Source organism: Hydra vulgaris, chromosome 11 (assembly GCF_038396675.1).
Source record: "Hydra vulgaris chromosome 11, alternate assembly HydraT2T_AEP".
Lineage (NCBI taxonomy): Eukaryota > Metazoa > Cnidaria > Hydrozoa > Anthoathecata > Hydridae > Hydra > Hydra vulgaris.
Window position 1 is genome coordinate 32,852,807 of NC_088930.1, and position 24,190 is coordinate 32,876,996.

Sequence of the window (24,190 nt, forward strand, 5' to 3'; positions counted from 1 at the left end):
TTAGACAATATAATATATAATTACCCAGGTCAATGGTTCCCTGATCCCATAATGCTTTAATTTACTACTCATTAGCGGTTATTTATAATAATAAAAATAAACTATTTTCACGCGCTTTATGTTGTTTATCAAATTGTTTAGACGTCATCATCCAATTGAAACATTTCGATATCAGTTTAGGCAAAATTTAAAAAAAATCAAGTTTCACTTCACATTGTAAATAATTATCTAATTACAAACATAATAAATTATATATTTGTAGGACTTTGAATGAGTATTATTAATGTTAGTTATAAATAAATTATTCTTTAAACATTTATACTATTGAACTCAAAATAAATAAATTAAATAATTTGTAAATGGTTGTTAAAAACGGGTGCCACTAGCGCCCCTGAATTTAATATCTGTTAAGTATACGGTAGAATATATACTTCTTTGGCTAAAAAAAAAAAAATTATATATGTAAATGACTGCTAAAATGATTTTAACGTGCCTCTGAATTTTCTAGTGCCCAAATAATAATAAATGCGTGTGAAAATGAATCTAAATACTTTAAAATACAATAGCTATTGAACTTTGAAATAGTAATACAATGCACCACAATATTTATTGTAACTATTTTTTATCACAGCAATACTATAACAATAAATTATGTTTTAATTACATCTCTGGTATTACAATACAATACTATTGCATTGTAATACAATACTATTGCATTGTAATGCAACACAATACTATTGCATTGTAATGTTTTATTGTACTTAATTTTTACAATTACAATTACAACAGTCCGAACCCTAGTTTTGAAGACTAAAGTACGGTCTAATAGAGCTTTTTTATTCTGAATCTAATGGTAATGTTTTTATTAATCTAATGGTAATTTATTTTATTATGTTGTAAAACAAGAAATTTATTTGACAAAAACTAAAAAAGAAAATATAATACTTAAGTCGGTCAATAAGTAAAAATTAAATGTTGCTTTAATTGATAACAAGTAAACGATGTTTAGTTCCTTAATTAATTCGGTAATTAATATAATATTAAAATAATTTTTATTTCCTCTTTAAATTCATTCTATTTCTATATTTGATTGACAGAAATAAAAGTAAAAATACTTGTCAACATGGTAGCGGAAAGCCAATGAAATCTGTTAAAACTGAAAAGTTGTTCAACAATTGGGGTTATGGTTTGACACAAGCCGATATAATTTCTATTGTTCAACACAATTTGAAAAACACAAAACAAGATCATTTATTCAAAAATGGCAAACCTTCATTACAGTGGTGATATGATTTTAAAGAGAGATGGAAACACAATGTAGTATAACGCAGAGCAGATAGCATTGCACAGTGGGTCTGCATATTTCAAAAGTTGGCAAAATAGGAAACACCTACATATAGTCATACTATGAATTTAATCTATTTTTTTTTCTAATCAGATAAGGCTTTTTGGATTCTTTTGACAAACAAAAAGCCAAAAATATTGTAAATTACATCTAAAATAGATTCCATCTCTTTTAGATGTAATCTAATTATGTAAAACTTTCATCCACGAGAGATTTTATTTGCAAATAAATTGGCTTAGTTATGTAAAACTTTCATCCACGAGAGATTTTATTTGCAAATAAATAGATTTAACTGAAGCATGGAGTCCACAAACTTATTTATTCTCTGTTTGTAGGATATAAGTTTTTCAAATTTTTATCAGTGAAGAGGAGACAATTTTACAATAATTTTACTTACATAAGGCTTATCAAAATATTTAGGTGGCAAAATAATGTTAACAAATTTTTATATATTGTAAAACCTATCCAAGTAGTATGTCTGTGTTCTTCTGTATTCTGGATCTTCCAATACCTTCTATAAACCTTCATTATATCTTACGCCTCAAAATCTGGAAGATCACGATTTATCTTTAAGTTTAAGATGGTTTTACTTCTTATTTGTCAATGAACTTTAACGAATCGATTAAATTTACCAGCAACAGTTATTTCTTCTAGAGCGCAAAAAAAATATGCTATGTAAAGGAAATTTGGGAATTTTGAAGTAATTAAGGCATTTGTTGTTGTTGTAAATGCAACTTTTCCGAATATAGTGATTTGTTAAGACTTATAACTAAATTTGGACGTATTTATGACGTATGTCTTGCAATTTCATTTAAGTTTAAAAAAATAATTTTGAATTAAGACATTCACTACGTGATTTGAGAATTGGGACAAAAATATTTCCTAAAAAACACTATTTAACATTGGGGAAATAACTTTTGAATAAAAAATTGCTTTAGCTTATATAGAATCATAATTTATAACTATATTTTAAATTTCATTAGGATATATTTTGATAATTAAAAAATACAGCTAAAAACACTTAATTTTCGAACGCCACACAGTTTTAGAAAAAGAATAAAAAAATAAAAAAATGTTTTTAATTCATTTTTAACGGTTTTAAAAAAAACAAAAAAAACATTTAGTACGTAACTTCTTTTACTTGGCTTTGATATTTACCACTTTTATTAACATTTTCTTTATTTTCGCTTTGAAAATGTAAGAGCAGTTCATTAGTAAGATTACCTGTAAGAAGTAATGTTAGTAATGACTTAATGATCACGTGATGAATCTACGCTTACTCGTACCTCGTTATCGGAGAGGTACAATTAAAATAAAATAAATTTTTGGCATTCTATTTACTGCTTTCGCCTCCTAAAGGCTGGGAAAAGGGGTTGGGTACCACAGTTGAGCTGGCCAAATTATCACGACCCTCTTTCAACCCTTAAAATTCGAAAAACAAGTGGCACTACCATAGACGGGGTGAGGGTAAAAGTTAACAAGTTAAAATATTTATAATAAATAAAATATAACACATTTTTTTAACTTTTTATTTAATAATTATTACAAAATGCGTGACCATTCATTTCATATTATTTTCTATATACTTCTATAAATATTACAGATTGATTACACAAATTTTCCCAATTATAGTATTATATTATAATATGCCCTGCAGCAAACGAAAACCAAGAACTAAAAAAAAATCAATTAACAACAAGCAGATATAAATATTACTACAAGTTAAATAAACAAAGCAATCAAAGAAAAGATAAATCGTGGTCAACTTTTCAGATCTTGTAAAATAATCTAATTTCGAATGTAGAGAAATACTCTACATTTGGATCCAGTAAAAAAACGTTAGAAATAACTTAAACAGCACTTGACCGTTTAATAACGTTAATAACCCTAGCTAAAAAAATCCTATAGGATATTATTGAATTTAAAAGCAAACAAAGGTCGGGTTTGAAACCCAATAAATTAAAATAAATGATTTTAAAAGAGTTTTTAGTTACAAATATTTTTATTTTAGTTTTTCCAAAATCCTTTACACCCTCAAGACATTTTACATACACAAAAACATACACACATATATAAAATAGATAAAAAAAAGTCAAACTTAAATATTTTATACAAAAATCTATAAATATTTTATTCAAAACATTTTTTAGAAACAATTGTGTCTGAAATACTCGTTGTTTTATGAGCTCTTTAATCGGTTATCCAAACTTTATCTAAGCCCTTCATCACCTGTTCATAAAGAGTAAATGTAAACGCAACATCAAAGCACACTCTGCCCAATCTGGGAATGGCGCCTTTGTAAAAACTAAATTGAAATCAAAATTACAGTACACAACAGTTTAAAAAAATGAAATGCAAATAAATCTAATTATTTTGTTTTAATTCAAAACTTTTTTACAAATCAAATAATTCTTAACTTTATACATCAAAATATTTTATATGCGTTCGATTGTTTAGAATAACAAGTAATTTGAAAACTCATCTATTCTTTCGACTTAACGGATTGGTTTCCTTAAATGATAGATCAATTAAACATCGCCGTGAGGCAAAGAGATTTTTAATTTATATTTAAAGATTATAATCTAGTATATTAAAGATTATAAATTATTATTTAGATTTCTTTTTATTTGGGTCACAACTCTTTGTTTATATACACTTAAAACCACTAACCAAATTTTGAAGCTAAGGGAAAATAACTATTGTAGAAGAAAACACTCTGCTTTTGATTAGAGTGCTTGATAACGAAGACATAGGGGACATAGAATGTACGAATATTTATATTTTACTACGGCGAATGTACCAATATTTATATTTTACTACGGCCAAAACAAAACTTTTGTTAAATTATTAACATTTCCAAAAAACTTTTTTTTTTAGCGGGGAAGGGCGGCTTTGAAAATAATTAACTTTAAAAATGCATTTAAGAGTTTTTTTTTTTTTTTTCATTATTACGCAGGTGTTTTTATAATCAACAAAATCATAAAATTTTACCAGCTATTAGTTCTATTGGCTCAAAAAACAAACAAAAAAAACACAAATATCAACCTTGAAATTCACATTCTTTAAATCTAGTCAAAATTCATGAGACCTTCGAATGTTAGGCTTTAAAAAAAATATTTTTTTCTTTAAATTTTTAATGTACTGTGAACAATCAAAAGATTCACCGATTACATGATTACTTTTTTACTTACATGATAAATTTTTTTGTTCCATTTTGATGTGTGGTCCATAAATTTGATAACACAAAATATTTAAATAACTTTACCTCCTTGTAATTAAATTATTGTAATTTTAAAAGAAATTTTACGTTCTACAACAAACTTCATGTTTTGTTGTATATTTAATTTGTATAGAGATAATTAAACATTGTATTGTACAAGTAGATAACTTTAAATAACATAATAATTTTAAGAGATAACTTGACAGCAATTTGTTATAGCACAGTAATATGTTGTCACAAATATATAGTAATAATTAAAAAAATTACTTTATTGTAACAGTTAATTGTAATATTCGATAATTGTTATTAAACTGCTGTTTAATAACTTATCATTAATCTGAAGTTAAAATATTTATTAAATTACCAAATAAAAGTTTTTTTTTATAAAAAAAATTTGTTTAATTTTAAAATTAGTGAAAAGTAATCTTACTGTTGTTTATTTGAAAATAACTGAAGAAGCAACTTGAAATAAACAATATTTTTTCATTCACATAATTAATAGTCAGCGCGTTTAAAATTCAAAAAAATAAAAATTATGCATGATTATGTAAAACATTACAATTAAAAAGCATGATTTCATTTTTAACAAGTTTTATAATTTTTGTAAGAGGGAGCAATATATAAATTTTGCAAATAAGAAAATATTTTTAAATTTTTTCTAAAATGATGATAAAAATTTTTTCCCAGATTGCTGCCACAATTTTTTATTATGTTCGTCTTTCAGTAAAAAAAAGTAAAACAACATAGTACTTACGCAAACGGTCCTTCTTCACGCCATGTTTTTAACAAACAATCTAATGTATTCTTATACTTATGTGCATCCAAACCCTAACAAATAAAAAAATGTAATACTTTAAAAATTATTTAATAAACCTAAATAGCTAATTTCTTGGCAGCTACTTACGTGGTTCTTTCATCCACAATAATAATAGAAAAATCACTGTGATACTTCACAGCATCCATGGTCTCATGTATATCATGTGTATCCATGACTTTAAATAACTTTTCTTGAACATTTTGACCAAAACATGGTCAAAGTAAAAAAAAATTGTTAGCTAATAATTTGGCTCTGTTAAAGAGAACGAAATCTTTTTATATCAGAACATTTAAACTCACATTCAGATATTTCATTCAAAAAGTATATTTAAAATATTATTAAAATTGAAAAGATAAAACTTTTGATTTATTTTACAGATACATTTTACAGGGCTGTTTTTTAAATTTATTTTATTGCTTTGTTTGTTTATCATTTATTGTATTATAATATTTCATTATAAAATGAAAAGAAGTTAGCTTCACAGAATTGTACTCAGAACCAATTATGTTTATTACTGATGTATTTAATAACATCCAGTATATGAGCCAAATTACTATTAATATCTAAAAATTAAAATTATTCAAAATTATTTACATTATTAAAAATAATTTAAACTGATTTAGCAATAATATTTAAGCAATAATATTTAAGAAATAAAAGTAAACAAGAAAACAAAAAACAAAATAAGTTTAACCATTCTAAAATCTCATTAAACCCCAAACCTCATTAAACCCCAAACCTCATTAAACTCCACTAGGCACAATGCAAGCTAAAAATAAGTTTAAACCTCCCTCCCCTTTTCTTTACATTTATATCTATCCTTATAGAAATAGTGTAATCTTTTGGAAAAACATCTGTTTTTACTTTAACCCTTTAACAGTCCAGTGGTTTTTTTTTAAATATGGTCGCTATTAGCCCAGCTTTTTTTTTTGAAGTGGTCTCTAAATGTCCCGTGTTTTTAAAATCATCTTGATTTTTTACTAATTAAATAAAAAAAAGTTTTTTACTATTTTAACATTATTAAACACTATAAAATGTGATTATTCAAGTTTAAAATATATAAATCATACTATATAAACAGAATATTTTAAAAATGTATTCACTAATTTTCCCTTCTTGTATGATAATTGGAAAAGCATGGAACTGCAAAAAGTTCTACGTTTTATTCTACACATTCATTTTTCGAATTTTGTGTTTGTAATATATTACACACCATCTTTGAGCACTAATCTTTTATTATCATTTTCAATAATCATTCATCAAATATATCTTTTCATTATTGATTCATCAAATGTATAATTTTCTATCCTTTTGTGAGTAAATATTTACTTTTTGATAATTATTTTTGCACTGAAAGAACTTCCTTATTTAAAATTTCTTTATTCCACATGTAAAAGTGAATTATTGAAACAAAAGCTTTGTAATTATGTAGTAATAAATTTTGTGACAAGTAGACCTATAATTACTGATGAATAAGAAGGAAATGTAAGGAGATGCATACAACCGTAATTTTATGGCATAGACATTTGGGAACCACTTTTAGTTTGTGTAATATTACGAGATGGACATTTGAAAACCACTTTAAGTTTGCGTAATAATATGGCATGGACTGTTAACAGGTTAACTCTGTGCTTTTTCTAGCACAAGAGTTAACCTGTTAACAGTCCATGCCATATTATTAGACAAGATTATTTAACAAGAAAATCTTTTTGGTGACACATATGACAATAATAAGTATGTATACACAAAAAAATTATTTTCACAACTATTAGCTAAACAATCTTATTATCAATGATTATGTAATGTGTTTATTAACAAAACCAAGCAGCTTGTAACAAAAATTTATATTCTCCCAATAGTGAAGGGGGACACTATAGTCAAAAAGAATGTAACTATAGTTAAAGAGAATGTAACTATAGTCAAAGAGGATGTAACTATAGTCAAAAAGGCTGCAAACTGTTTTTACCAAAATGTTGTTACCTGCTCACAACCCTATGACTCCAAAAGACAAACCTTGACAAACAAGGCTGTTGCATGGAGGAACAAGCTAAGTGCAATACTACCAGGGATCTGGTGGGATGTAAACTGTTTTTCTCATATATATACCTGCATCCTTGTTTTGATAACATCAATAGGTGTATTTCCAAACACACTAGCTGCGCCTGCTATTCCTCCAATAAAAAATGTTTTAACTGGACCTATCTCTTTTGTGTGGTCATCACCTTGAAAATAAGATTTCAAGTTGTTGAACACAAAAAATCGTATTGCTTGATTTGAACCTTGCTTTAATACTGTTGCTGTAAGTCCTCTATATGTACCATGAAGTCCTAAATACAAAAATCTATTTTATATAATATAAAAACATATTTGTAAAAACATTTAATCATAAATATAATATTAATAAAAAATTATAAATCATGATTAAAAATAAGTTTAAGTGTTTGATTACTAGAGTATTAAAGCAGCAGAAAGCACAAAACAATTCAAAATTTTTAAAGCAGAAACTGAAAAATAAAAAAACAATTTAATTGGATAACTGAAATTATATAATGTGTAGAGGTAACTTTTAGAACATACAATCTATAAGAATTCAATAAAATTAGTGTATTTTACAAAAACAAATTGTTCTATTCAAATTCCATTGGTTTGCCTGAATTGATCTGCAACAAAACATGTGCATATATGTATGTATGTAACAAAACATGTGCATGTATGTATGTATGTATGTATGTATGTATGTATGTATGTATGTATGTATGTATGTATGTATGTATGTATGTATGTATGTATGTATGTATGTATGTATTTATGTATGTATGTATGTGTGTGTGTATGTATGTATGTATGTATGTATGTATGTATGTATGTATGTATGTATGTATGTATGTATGTATGTATGTATGTATGTATGTATGTGTGTATGTATAGATGCACGTATGTATGTATGTATGTATGTATGTATGTATGTATGTATGTATGTATGTATGTATGTATGTATGTATGTATGTATGTATGTATGTATGAATGTATGAATGTATGTAAATGTGATGGATAAAAGATTTAAAAAATACAGAATGGAGTTAAGAGTAAAAAACTGGCAAGCACAATATAAAGAAGCAACTTTAACAGATGCGAACTTTGCAACATATTGGATATATGATCTTTATAAGAGGTCAGCAGTGAAAGATAATCTTACATTATGCATTCTTATAAATAGTGGCAATGTTGAGTAAGGTCATTAAATTTAAGAGATGAATTAGAGGAAAAGTTCTTTGCAAATAGTTTTGTCTTTCTCTGTCAATAGTTTCCTTCTTTGGGAGAGGTAACAAGATGGATCCATGTATGAATAATGGATATAAGTGGAATTTTAGACTTGTCTTTGTTAACGACAATACAAACAATTTTCAAGAAGACTCTAGAATCAAACTATCTGAGATAATACCTTTTTGCAATAATTCTTACTTAAGGCTGACTGGGATTCATTCTGTGATTTGGTCTCCTATGTAATCTTTTGGATTTAGGCAGGCATAGATGCTTTTATTCCTTTTTATTGGTTTCAAGTCAAGCATCACTCTGCATAATGGTTTTTCTTTCTTATGCAGCTTTTTCTATTTTGCTTTTTTTTCTTCATTAAAACAACTCTATTGATAATAACTGTTTTTTTATTATTGTAACAAAAAAACGTTTTTTATTTGGTTGCCAACTATTTTATTAAAATGTTTATCCTAGTATTATCCTGATTATTTTTATTAACAAGGTTAGATTCCTAATAAAATTTAACATATGCTTACCTTTTCTTCTTTTTTTTATTTTTATCTGAATATATTTTATTTGTAAAATAACGAGTACATTTTTATACTTTTAATATGTAACAAATGAGATTTTTTTAATTAAAACATTTTTTACTTCATTTATCAAACTGCTTAAAGGATATAATTACACTTATCTAAACATTACAACAACAAAAAAAAGTTTTTAGCTCAACACTAATATCATATACATATCTTTTTTTTTTTTTTTTTTTTTGTAATTCACCTCGCCAAGGCCAAGAAGGCCACTACAGATGAGGAGGCTACTTGTGGTTATAACCCTCTCTCAACTCTATAACTCTGAAACACGAACCTTGACGAACAAGGCCGCTGCACAGAGAAACAAGTTGAGCGCGGTACTACCAGGGACGTGGTGGGAATCGAACTCGGAACCTCTCGCTTATGAAGCGAGTGCTCTACCACTACACCACTACCGCAAAATCGTCAATTTCATACCTAAATGGTTTTATACATATGCAAAATCATCAATTTCATACCTAAGTGGTTTTATACATAAACAAATTTGTCAATTTTATACCTAAATGGTTTGAAATAAAGCCTGAATTTAATGGTATAAAGCATGAAATTGAAAAAAATGAGAAAGAAAAACCTCCTTCAAAATATACTCCTAATACATTCAAAAAATAATAATACTCTTAAACACCTTCACTTCCAAAAAAGCTGCAAGCAACCACTATTAGAGTTGGAAGTTACTAGAAGATAAAAGAGGAAGTTACTTGAAGAAAAGATTGCAAATTATATGAATCATAAAAATAAGATGAAGGGAACGAATTCCAAAGAATTTATGTTCAAGGAAAAAACTAAAGAATTTTTAGAGCACATAAAAACAGTCACAGACACATTAATTTTTAAACTTTAATATTTAGAATATATAGTTGTAAAAAACATAAACAAAAGAGATTCAAATAATTTTTTTTCTGTCATAAAAACAAGTTAAAAATTGGAAAAAATCTTGCACACTCATGAAGAAAATGCATTAAAGACCTACAAATAAAAGTTAAAACCTTAAAGTTGCAATAATTGCAATAATATTTATTGCTAGAAGGTTATAGAGTTATAAAGTTTTGGAATATTTTGTTAGAAATAAAGAAATATTACAATTAGTCTTTTTGAGCAACTAAATACCAAAATCATTATGACAAACACTGCCAAAACTTCACTGCCAAAACAGAAGAATAAAAATTTTACATGCAAGTTTTGACAAAACTAAATGGCTGCATTTTGATGATGCCTTAAATAAAATGCGACTTCAGTCAACTTCATGGTGAAAAATCTTACACTTTAATTGCTCGCGGCAGTGTAAGCAACAAATTTAAATACAAATTTGTAAAAAAATTATTTTATTGACAAGCAATTTGTAGTTGTGAAATAAAAAGAAGGAATTTGTGATGCCATCAGCTTTGAATCAGAAATTTATATTCAAGAGAGTCATTTAATTACACTGTATTCCTTTGTTGTTGTCTTTTTTGCCTGACAACTTCGTGTAGCTTTTTGTTCATGCCATAAAAATAAACTGCGTTATTGACAAAGAATATTTGCATAAAAATATTAATTTAGAGCAAGACTATTAATTCAGTGCAAAATGATTACCAAGAAAATCGCAATAAAAATCAAACAGAAGTTAATGGACAACATTACCAGTAATCTCTGATTATTTTTTTAAAAAAAGCAAAAACTTGAAACTAAAAGCATTTATAACTCTTTAAGTTCCTTTCTATGAATTAAAACTAAATGAATTTGTAAAAAACAATTTTTATGAAAAGTTTTTATTTTCTTATTTTTTTAGTCCTAAGTTTTATAGTAAGAAATAATTTATAACAGTATTAAAATCAATTTGAAAAAATGTAATTGTAAAAAAATGTAACACCTTCTGTTTTAATGATAGTATAAACGCCACTAAAGAATCCCTTGTATTTAGGATTCGGTTGTGTTTGATCATGTATGAATTTCACTTTTATGGTTTCCATTGGGCAAACAACAAGTACAGCCTCAGCCACTCCTGCACCTAACCCACACATAAGTGTAGCTGAATGGGTGAGTTTACCATGTGAATCTGCCATTCTATTTCTCAGGAACTCATATGTTGAAAATCTGAATAAAGAATAAAAACACTTAGCATAGTCTTTGATTTTTATCACACTTATATAAAAGAAAAGTCATTTCAGGTAATTACCATATAATGTAAAATGTTGCATAATGTAACCTAATATATTCATTAAAAAATGTAAATAGGTTTATAAAAATTGGTATAAAATTAGGTTACAAAGTACAAATTAAATAGTATTTATATGCTAATTTCAAAAAAGTGTGTTAAAAATTATACTTTATTCGAACCTATTAATCAAAAACTATTTTGTAAATAATTTTCTAAATTTAAAAGATTTGATGAATTTCAAGTAGGAACTTTATCAGTTTGACAAAATAAGACAAATACTGGGACAAAATTTTGAATAATAACACAACTTTTAGTATATTTTAATAAAATTTCTAAAATATATTTCAAAAATAACTAAAGCAATTTCCTATCTTGTAATTATATCTATTATAATTATTATTATTCACATAAATTTTCTGATCTTGTTATTATTCACATAATATTTCTGATCTTATGTTAAGTAATAATTTCTAAAAAAAACCCAGTTTAAAATATAACTCAACCTACAACTAATAGTCTATAACTAAAGGTCAGCATAATTTATGTTTAATTTATGTTTTAGAAATCTTAGAAATAATTTGTTATAAATAGATAAATTAAACAAATATTTCCTTACCTCCTATAAATTATATAAAATTTTCAACAGAAAAAGTTTAAAATTTATAAAAAATTTTAAACTTTTTCTGTTGAAAATCAATACGAAAATGTTTTCTTTTTGTATTGATTTGAGAAAGCACAAAGTACTAATTAATTTTTAAGTTATTAAATTTCATATTTTATCTCAGAAGTTACATTTTAAAAGCTTTTGAAAAAGCTTCTTGTCATTAACAAAGGCAAGATATCTACCATCTTTAATAATGGGTTTGATTATATTATCTTTCCCAAAAAGAGGACTCCTAAAAATTTGAAGAAAAGTTGCTTTTTTAACTAGTAACGCAACATTCTCCAGTAAGTCATCATTTTAATCACTTGAAAACAAACAATCAATCATGAACAAGATCTTGCTTTTGAATTTGGTGAATTTTAACCAGAACAATTGTTTTCAATGCTCAATTGTTTTCAATTTCAATAGTTTCCAATTGTTTTCTGCTTATAATTATCACAATATCAAAAAATTAGGGTAATAGAAATAATATGGTTAATAAATGAGTAATAAAATAAATTATGCCTTAATTGTCACAATATTAATATTTAATTATGCCAATTATGTCTATTTTGATGAATGGCAACAATATTACTCCTCTTCTTCTCGGATTATCCTTCAATACAATACTTCCGCTATCCTTCAATATTGACCTTTAAGGAAAACTGTATAACTATATATTCAATTACCTAATTTAACTTTTTATTTAAATTGTTAAATCTTTCATCATGCTTAGGTTTTTCTTGCTCTTTAACCATCTTTTTAACTTTCTAATAACTTTTTATTTTCATTGTTAAGTCTTTTATCATGCTTATGTTTATATATTATATATTATAGGTTTAGGCTTAGGTTTAAATAACTTACAATTTTTAACTTTCTAATAACTTACAATTTTTAACTTTTTAATAACTTACAATTTGAATAGTGATAAAAAGTATACTTGTTAAGAAAAGAAGAAATGTTCATGTTATTAACATGATTAATGTTTTGTAATATATTAATATTTTAGGATTTATATTTAAACATTTATATATAAACTTTTGTTAATAAAGCTAAATCCGATATAAATTCTGATCAGTATAACATTTTTGTTTTTATACATTTTGTTAAAAAAAAAAAAAAAAAAAACTATTTTGTAAAAGATATGACTTTAATTTAAATAAAGCTTGTAGATAATTTTATTAACATAAATTCAAAAAAAAAAAATTTTTTTTACAAAATACTTTAATATAACATTAGTTCCAATATATTTCTGAATAATGACAAATATTAAAACAATTATTGAATTATAAAAAATAATTTAAATAATATGATTTTATAAATAATAGGGGTTAAAAACATTATTGGAGTTCCTTTCTTATTTAAAATTATTTTTATAAATATATATATTTTTTTATAATTTTTAAAAACAAATATTTTAACATTGGGTGTTTATCTTGATGTAAAAATGTAGAAATTAATGTAAAAAGACTTTAAAGCAATTTAATAAACTGTATATTTGCTTTTTTTTTTGTGCAGTCACAAAAATAATAGTAAACACAAAGAAAAAAGAATTTACCTCACAGACGATTTTGGTATAGAACCATAAAGAAGTGAACTAAGACCTCGATATAACCCAAAAAAACCATGATTTTTTATTGTAACTGAGATGCAATTCAAGATACCTGTGTATTTAGGCACTGCAGCACGTGAATCTAATTGTAATTGTGTTTTAACATACTCTGTTGGAAAAGTACACAGTATTTCCAGACCTCCTGTTATTCCACCTATAAAAAAAATTTCAAAAAAAAATATTTTAATCATTCTATAACTTATATATTTTTTTTTTCTTTGAATTAAAGAAAAGAAAAAAAAATTTATATTAAAATTTGTAAAATAAAACAAAATATTCAAATGACAAATGTGTACTTTGTTGTGCACTGAATTAAGCCCGTAAAAATTGTAAAAAATGTTAAGAAGGTAACTAGCAATTAATTTTGTTCCCTTTTTTTTTATTAAAAACTTTTTTTTTTAATTAATGACAACATTATTTAACTGAGTATTTTACTCAGTTTTACCAACTTGTGTACCAACCAAATTTTATAAGTCTTGTGGCAATATTTTTAGTATCATTGAATATCTATTTTTTCTTGGTCTCTGGCATCCAGAAGCTCTAAAAGTATTGAGTGACTTCTGATCTCTGGTAACAAAAAAATTCATGAGATTTTATGACTTGGAACCTATTGTTTTTAGTCCGGAGTCCTTGCCACCATTATAAATAAGGACTGCAGGTTAAAAATTTGATTGTTTTCAAACCTAAAATTCATAATTTTTCTTAAAAGTCCTCCATAATCCTCTATACATTTTTGGAGCTAATGGATACAAAAAACCAGGAAAAATAACCATTTTAGAATTTCAAAGAACTTTTCCTCTAATTTGAATTTTGAATCTAATGGTTGTACTCATCCTGTTAGCCATAAGTACTAACAACTAGATAGTATGTTTTCCACACTTTATTGGTTTAGTGTTTTTGGAGCATTCTCCTCTATCAAAGTTTTAATAAGCACTCTTTGTTCGTTTAGGTTCCATAACTAGAATGATTCTTTTAATACTGTTGCAACATTGGCTGGTAGTTTTCCATAGGCTGTATAAATTTAATTTTTTTTCCCTTTTATCACTGAAAGTTTAAACCAAAAGTAGTGCATGTAGCAATCACTTCATTTGTAAAAGATTTTTTTTTGTGTTGCCAGTAAATGCTTCAATATTAGTGAATAGCAAGTTAGATCTTTTAACAGCCTAATAAATAGATTTAATTTGTTTTTAAGGAGAATAGTTGTAATATCCTCTATTTTAAAAAATGAGCACAGGTAATTTTTACTATATTTTTAGATACAAAAAATAGATTTTAAAACTGCTCTTCCAACAGCATCTATGTTGCTAAGAGACCTGGTGCTAAATTTGTATAGCTCAAGTCCATATGTAAGCTTAGAAACTGTTAATTAGTTAGCAAATGATTGAAACTGAGTTTAATTTAAGTGTTAAATTTAATAAAATTAGCCACTCCATAGGTTTGAAATCTGTCAATAAGTTCATTTTTTATTGGGCCTTTAACAACACCAATAATATGATATTTTTATTAAAATATTATTAAATACTGAATATGATATTATCATTTTTAAAGGTTTTAAAAAAGAAATGTCAAAGCGAACTTTTATTTTATTTTAAGTTTATACAATTTTTTATTTGTAAATAAATTTAACTAACTAAATTTTAAAAAATTCATTATTTTGTATCAATGGACAGTTTACAATCATTAGATCATTATATATTATCATGAATTTGTGCGCACTTTGCAAATGCGTGAAAAATTGTTTTGAAAAATAAAAAATTGATTAAATTTGATTGATTAAAAAGCATCTTTGATATATTTAATAATTTATTGAATAAAAATTATTTAAAAACAAAACTCCCTTATTTGACATATATCTAATAATTTATTAACTAGGATAAAAATTATTTAAAAACAAAACTCCCTTATTTGACATATATCTAATAAATTAGACGTTTGTCAATAAACAAAGAAACGCCAACGCTTATTAAAAAGAAAAAACGATTTGTGGCATCATGAACCCACCATTAAACATCCAAATCACTTTAGCTTTTGATGTTAAAGTCAATAGCCTGGTTCAGACAATACTTCCATCATAGTCTTACAAAAGTGTTCTCCAAAACCCTTTTCGATTTTTGCTAAAATATTAATAAGTCCTAAATAAGTTCCAATATTTAAAAACTCTAAAAAGCACACTGACCTCTCTTGTTAGAGACCTCTCTTGTTAGAAGATTTGTTGTAAAATTGTTATTTTACAACAAATCTTCTCTATATTATTAGTTGCTTTATATAAAGATTTAGAGATTACTAAATCATTTCTTTTTAAACACAGTCATTCTCAAAGTTCTCCTCTCTTTTTTATTCATAATAACTTAACTTTTTTGCTTAGAACAAGCAGTGAATTTTTACTCACTAAAGTGGCTTGAAGATTTTAACTCTAAAAAAAACGTTTTTTAAAAGACATTCCTATATTGGCAAACAACAACCTTTCACTCTCAGACAAGGCCTGAAAGTAGATTGTAAATGTAGTTGGATCTGCTTTATCATAAAGTTGCATTTCTTTTTCTTTTTTTTTGTTGCAAATACTATTATGATCGTTGTTCAATGAACTACCATCTCTATTTTGATCAAACAAAACTCATTCTTGTTTGGCTTGTCATTCAGCAAAGTCACATCCTTTTACTATATCTGTTGCTATTATTAATTTTCTAGTAACTCATAACTTAATAGTGGTTGCTTGCAACCTTGTTGGAAATAAATTAGTTTAAAAAATATATATAAATATATGCCAGTATTTTAAAAATAGTAAATGTGAGCATAAATTTAAAATATATTAAGTATTATAAATTTTTTCCTAGCCCCAGCTATCAACTGGGCTTGTAAAAAGTCTCATTTTAGTCCAGGGTCAGAGCTGGGGCCCCATTCACTTACTAATACCTTATTACATTTTTGAAGACATTTTTATTACTCAGATGAGATCACTAAAGTAGCAATCTATTTATACAGCAATATAACTTTTCTCACCAATTTATTTGCTGAATAAGATAGTCTCAAATAAAGTTAAATACAATTAAAAGAAAATAATAACAACAGCTTTCCATAGTAACTTAGTATTATAAAAAAATCTTAAAAATTATATAATCAAAAAACTTTTAAAAAAACAACTATAGTGCTTAAAGTGCTTAAATCTATAAGCCTCTTTACAGAAACAATTAAACCAACAATGTTATTATTACATAAGTTATTCTATGTTATTGGTTAATAATATATTGGTAAATTTAATATATTATAAAACTTCGATATTTTTATATTATACTAGTATTACACTGCTTGATTCTAAGGGTTTTAGGTTAAATTTCAAAAGACATGAAGTTTTTCTTCAGATTCTATTAATATCTATATGTAGGAGCTGGAATGTGTTGAAAATAAAATCGAAAGCGTTCCTTCTTAGTCCAAAATTGATATTTTCTGAAATCCAGAAAATAGTGCTTCAAAAACAATTTGTATTATTATCTCTTATTAAAAAAATCATAGAAACCCATCCATTATCTTTTTCTTCAAAATGTGGTTAATTTAATATATAATAATACCTTTAATGATTTAATGACTTTACGGATTAAGTGCAACTAGAATTAGTATTTTTAGGTCCATTATATGCATTACAGGTTTCAAAGCAAAATAAAATTAAATCAAAAACTTTTCTTTTTTTAATTAAACAATAAGTTCATATATATTATATAAATAAGTTAAAGAATTTCAATTTAATTAATTTAAATTCTCATAGAGCTATAGGTGGAAGCAACTTTTTAAGTTTCAATCGATGGTTTTTGTTAGTCTCTGCGACAGCATAGCGCTTCTATGTTTTTGTTAAATTTTTATGTACAGCCTCGGATGTACAATAGTATTAGTACATCCACGTCTTTACAATAGTATTCTAAATATTTAGCAGATTCAATAAACTGCGAGACATCTTTACTGTATTAAGGTTTTAGCATCGTGCCAAAATAACTTTTTGCAACTGAAAAATTTTAAGTATATGATTAGAATATATATATATATATATATATATATATATATATATATATATATATATATATATATATATATATATATATATATATATATATTCATATATATATATATATATATATATATATACATATATATATATATATATATATATATATATATATATATATATATATATATATATATATATATATATATATATATATATATATATATATATATATATATATATATAATTGTTACCTTTTCTAAACTTCTGCAGGGTTCCAACGCAGGGGTATAACTGAATTGGTGTTACCAGCATCATTTCATCTTATAATTTGAGAACCTTACCACAGTTGGGTCCATCCAATCTGCCACCATTATAACCATACCACATTACGGTATTTTTGTCCAAAAAGGATTTCAGACTCTCATTAACTAAAAGAATGCCAACAATTTTTATCACAATATGCTCATACATGTGAAGTTCCAGAGGAGGGATTATCAAGAATAAATTTTCTAGGATCTTCCTCAAGCAAACATGAGTTAATAACATTATTGAATAATTGCATAGTCTTATAAGGATATCCTGCATCTTGGTACAAATAGTAATCTGAACTTAAGGAGGCAAAAGTTCTCAAGTCACCTGATGAGCTTATTGTACCAGTACAGTAACAACAAGCATGTTTTCCACCATGACTCTGTAATAAATTATTTTATTATTCTGAGATTTAATGTTTTAATAGCTACTTGTAAAAATTAATAAAATTAAGCAAAATCTTTTACTGATATGCCAAGAACTAAGTTTATGAGCTTTAGGTCAGAAGCCAAAAAAATTTGAGCTGATGTAGATTAATTAATTTAGTAAGCATTCCAAGTATATGGTTATTCTCTTTGACATTAAGTGCCAAAGCCAGAATTATCACCTTGTTCACTCCTGAGTCTTTCTCATTTCTATTTTGCTCCTCTAACTTTGTTTTATCAAAAACATTCATTATAATCTGAAAATTAATCACAATTGAATAATAATTCTAATTTTATTTCTTTTATTTGAGTGATATAAAGTAGGTTAAGTTACTAAACCTTCAGTGAACCCTGTCCTCCGTCAATTCCAACTCTAACAATGGCTTTCATAGAATCCACGTAGAGAGCAGATTTCTTGAACGAGTCTGGTGAGATCTTTAATGTATACAACATCTTTCAACACTGAGTTTTCAAGTTCATCTTCCTTTTCATTTAAAAAAAACAATTTTTTTATAACTTTAAAACTTATCTAGAGCATGAGACCACTTCATAACCATAGCAATTGAATTATTTTCAACACCTAATTGTGAAAAATCATACTGTGAAAAATCAATGTGATATATTAAATATTATAGATTTTTTGAAAAAAAATAATTAATGTACTGCCGTTTAAATTATGTTATAAAATATTTAGACACCTAAACAACCAAGATCTTTTCGTAAATCTCTAAGAATATCATGAACAACATTTTCAGGCAGATCATGATTTTTCTTAATATCAAATATTGTATCAGTAGAGATTACATTATTTTTTTGGAGCTTTTTTGGAACAGACTAGAAACTTTAAAACAGTTAAGGTTATATGCTCTGGCATCTTTTTATCTTTGGAAAGAATAAGATTCTTAGCATTTTGAACAGCTGATGTTCTTGTGCATGGGTGCCTAATGCCCTTTCCTACTAGTTGAAAACAATCTGTGCAGAATGAGTTTAATCTTTCAATGCAGAGATTTTCATTTGACTCAATGATATAATCTCTTAAGTTAAAAATCTTGTGGCTGCGCTTGTCTGATACTATACAACAAATTGGACATAAGCATTGATCAGTTGGAGAAATCTTTCCTACCTTTATAAGTAACTCTCTCCCATTTTTCCAAACCTCTTCTATCATTTTTACAGGCTTTCCTTGCTGTGAACAAGATTGTTTGTATTTTTAGTGAACTATTTTAGAAAAAATTTAATAAATATAATCAAATATTTATAAAATATAATAACCTTTTTGGCATAGAGAGCATTTTTGCAACGGGAACTAAGTCCAGTAGGAAATGCATTTATATCAAAACTGAATCCTTCATGTACATAGTCTCAAACTAGTGTCACCAATGATAGCATACTGCGAAGAGAGTAGTTGTCTGTTTTATTACAGCAACAAAAACAAACTGAATCTCTAGATTCATTATGATTTTTTTTCCTTAAAAGATGATCCATTTGATATGTAATATTTATCTATATTTATTGTTACTTAAAATAAATGTTTATTAATTAAAAATGTTATAAAAATTAGTTACAACTTTTACAAAATAAAATAAAAAAAGTTGTAAAATTTTTTACAATATTTCTAAATAAGTAATCAACCGCTTTAAGAGCTTTATTAGTGAAACTATTTAAGGTATTATTATATATTAAGTTAACCACATTTTGAAGACAAAAAAAATGAAATGTCACGTAGCTTTCTATGATTTTTGTAATAAAAGTAAGCTTAAATAATAAAATTAATATTGTTTTTTAAACGCTAATTTCTGGGTTTCAGAAAATATCAATTTTGGGCTACGAAGAAACGCTTTCGATTTTATTTTGAACACATTCCAGCTCATACATATACATATTAATAAAATCTGAAGAGAAACATCATGTCTTTAGAAATTCAACCTAAAGCCCCTAGAATCAAGCAGTGATTATATAATAATAATAATAATAATGAAAAAAAATCTAATACCTGCCATAATAGCTTTTCCTGGGTGCTTTTTCCTAGCAGAACCTAATGGTGATGCCATGATGGTAGTTCTTTTAACAGATGGCACAGGTACAGAAGTCATGATGTCAGTTTTTTTGGCTGTTTTAAAGAAATATTTTGTGCACTCTTAGTTCATAAATACATCAAATTCAAATTCACCTTTAACTGAAAAAGATAATTGATACAATAATTTCCTTATGCTAGTAGAAAAAAGTTATTTGTAGAAAGTACTAATACTACTTACCTTTTTTTTAATAGTTTTACTTTTGACAAAAATAGTCACTATTTAATTTGTGAGCTAATAAAAAGTTAAAGAGAAAGTTGAAGAGCAAGAAAAAGGTGACAGACAGCTGAAAAAACTGTATGAGGAAAATACAAAATTAGTATAGAATTCTAAAGCTTTGATGTTTTTTTGTTTTTTTGTTAATTCACCTCCCCAAGGCCAAAAAGGCTTGTCTTAACTCTATAACTCTGAAACACGAACCTTGACAAACAAGGTCGCTGCGTTGAAAAACAAGTTGAGTGCGGTACTACCAGGGAAGTGGAGTATATACAGTATTATGAAAGTTAATTGCATTGAATATATTTTCTTTTTGTTTGATGTTTTATTCCATGTTTTCTACAATTTAACCATGATTAGAAGGATAATAAAAGTAAATAAACATAGAAAAACCAAGATAAAGATCTCTTACATAATATGGCTATTTCCAGTTTCATAAGAATATTAAAGCAAAGTGAATCTTAACTTTGATTTAATATTCTTATGAATCTGGAAATAGTCATATTGTGTTCAGTAAACCACTCTACAGATAACTTAGTTTAAGGATTAGATTACAACTGTCAGCTTATCACCATTAAGACAAGGAAAATATGGTGGAAAATAAAAGTCTTCAAGTGACTAACTGACGACTAATTTAGTACACATAGGAAGTGGCCAGGATCCCTAAATGAATGTTCAACTTAGCAAAGTGAAACAATTGTTCTTGCTTTCAAGCAGCTATAAAAAACAATTTAAGATAAAAAAAAGTTCAAGTTAACTGGTGTTTATTTTACCAGGAACTGTATTTATATAATCATACTTTACTTGAAAACCGAAGCTAATAAATTGAAAAAACTTGATAATTGTTAACTTATTTAATGATTGATTGAATGTAGGTTTTATTATTGAATGAGTCACATTTTGAAGTGCAAGGCCGATGGTCACAGTTTATTTAACGCTTTGCTAAACACATTGAACTGCATGTCATGCATCCCAAATAGATGCTTTCATTTGTTGTTTTTGCTGTTAGACAAGGAACACTCTACCCAGTTACTGGCATAATGAACTCTGACACCTACATTGAGGTTCTACAAATACACTTAATTTTAAAGGTGCTGATCTAAATGGAAACAAAATACTACAGCAGGATTTAGCCATAATCTTAAAAAGCCAAGAAACCCATGTTAGAAAACAATATTAAAACACTTGAATGATATGGTAATTCCCCAGATCTCAAGCTAATAGAGAATCTTTTAGCAATTGTAAAGAAAAGACTGTGAATATGATTGCATGACTAAAACTAGGCTTACACCTACATATATATATATATATATATATATATATATACATATATATATATATATATATATATATATATATATATATATATATATATATATATATATATATATATATAAATATATATATATATATATTTATATATATATATATATTTATATATATATATATATAAATATATATATATATATATTTATATAGATATATATATATTTATATACGTATATATATATTTATATATATATATATATATATATATATATATATTTATATATATATATATATATTTATATATATATATAAATATATATATATATAAATATATATATATATATATATATATATATATATATATATATATATATATATATATATATATATATATATATATATATATATATATATATATATATATATATATATATATATATATATATATATATATTTCAAGTGCTTCATGACAATAACATAATAAATATAGAAACACAATTGCTGCTATTTACGCCACACGCGATACGTCCGGTAAATAACTGATTTATACCGACTTAAAAAACAGTATTTGTTGTTTTAAATAATATCATTATTATACTTCATTGTTATATTTGTTATTATATTAATTTAAATTTTTTTAAAGCGTTTAACGTTTACATTACCTTAGTCTCACTATAGACTAACACTGTTAGCATTTATTCAATTAAAAACATCATAGTTTTTTATGTACTTGACTTTTTTTTAAAAAGTTTATGACGTTGTCTTAAAATCAGGTGTTAAAGCTGATTTTAAGCTTTTAACTAAATTTTAAAAGGAAATAAATCTAAATTTTAAAAAGAAATAAAGTATAATAACTATCGTTGGTACAGCGGTATGTAAAGAATGCAGTTCTAAAAGAATGTTTCGATTTACTGCGGTGTAATGATAAATTTATCCCCATTATTTTGGTATTACTTACCTTTTCTAAGACTATCACTAATACAATGATTATTACAACAGTAAAACGTGGAAACGCAATAAAGCAATTTTTACCACTGCAACTGACTCCTCTTGTCTCTACCTAATACAATTATTGTATTTTACTCAGAACTTTGAAGCATTTTTTTAGCGTGTTTACTTAAGTCTGAGGTTCTGAGATACAGATCGAAATTCTCTAAATTTTAATTATAGTAAAAAAATGAATTATAATAACTTTTAAACCAATAAAAGTTAAAAAAAAAATAACTTTTAAACCAAGTAAAAGCTACCCTTTAAAAGTTTATTATGAAAAATAACTTATTTTAATCCATTGTATGCGTTACAGTGCATTAAAATTTATTTTTTATTTGTCAAACTTCTAACTTATTTGATTTTCTGTGTGCAGAAATTAAATTAGTTTAAAGTTTTGTTCAGATTTTGTTTGATTGCGCATTCGTTAAAAGTTTTAATTGGAAATTACGATTGTTTTAATTGATTATCACGGTTGCTTTAATTGGATGCAAAACTAGGTAGCAGAGATCTTTTTATTTAAAAAACAAATGCAAAAAAATATTGTAAGTTAAGTATGATCACTTAAAACCCATATATTTCTAGTTTTAATAAGTATAAACAAATGTCATAGTCAATGATGACTAAGTTTATACTAATGCATCAATTAGGTTATCTAATTAATAGTATGAACTGTACATTCTTACATCCTATGCATTTATCTGTTCGCTTTCTCTATGCTATCTTTCTAACTCGACTTCTTCTGACATTGACTCTAACATACTTTGTTCGTACTAAACTTCACTTTCTCTTGGTCAGCGAAGCGGGTGATGATGCACTTTAGTGAGCTGAACTTGTCTTCACTGGCCCGGGTATGTGGCCTGCATACAGCAATTAGCCGAATAAGGATAAACCACAATACCCATATATTTCTAGTTGTTGAACAATAATTTCTAGTTATTGAAGGATAATTTCTAGTTATTGAACGATTATTTCTAGTAATTGAACAATTATTTTTAGTTACGAAACATATTGTCAGTTAAATAACGTTAAACTGCCTTATCACATACTTGATATTTACGTTTACAGCGTAAAGTTTGATAAGATTGTAAGTGCTCTATGTACTTAAAGAACAGATTTATAAAATATGCAATTTTTATGCGCAATAAAAAATCGAAAAATAAAATTTCTATTTTACCAGGTTCCAAACAAAATGTTCCAAGTTTTTAACAAATCTGATTAAAGTAGCTCCTTTTAAAATTCCGCAATTAAAATTTTAAGTAAAATTGAAACCTTTGATTATTTAAGGTT

The 24,190-nt window shown here is 25.7% G+C and overlaps 1 protein-coding gene across 1 annotated transcript; it reads right to left on the bottom strand.

Annotated features, from left to right (window-relative positions):
- Positions 1 to 3,418: 3,418 nt before the first annotated feature.
- On the bottom strand, positions 3,419 to 24,190 carry LOC100200791 (tricarboxylate transport protein B, mitochondrial). The gene is made up of 7 exons (XM_065810813.1): positions 24,078 to 24,190; positions 20,347 to 20,529; positions 13,569 to 13,776; positions 11,080 to 11,303; positions 7,489 to 7,709; positions 5,320 to 5,393; positions 3,419 to 3,650 (listed from the first exon to the last, which is right to left on the bottom strand). The coding sequence occupies exons 2-7, from the start codon at positions 20,444 to 20,446 to the stop codon at positions 3,536 to 3,538; spliced, it is 942 nt and encodes a 313-aa protein (XP_065666885.1). The 5' UTR covers positions 20,447 to 20,529; positions 24,078 to 24,190; the 3' UTR covers positions 3,419 to 3,535.

Bases quoted from the DNA above. Each gene is read 5' to 3' on its own strand.
- LOC100200791 (XM_065810813.1), bottom strand. From the start codon at position 20,446: ATGACTTCTGTACCTGTGCCATCTGTTAAAAGAACTACCATCATGGCA. The intron at 5,394-7,488 runs GTATATATATGA...TTTATTTGTTAG, and splicing joins TTATCAAAACAAGGATGCAG to GGTTTGGATGCACATAAGTA. The intron at 3,651-5,319 runs GTAAGTACTATG...ATTTCAATTTAG, and splicing joins CGTGAAGAAGGACCGTTTGC to TTTTTACAAAGGCGCCATTC.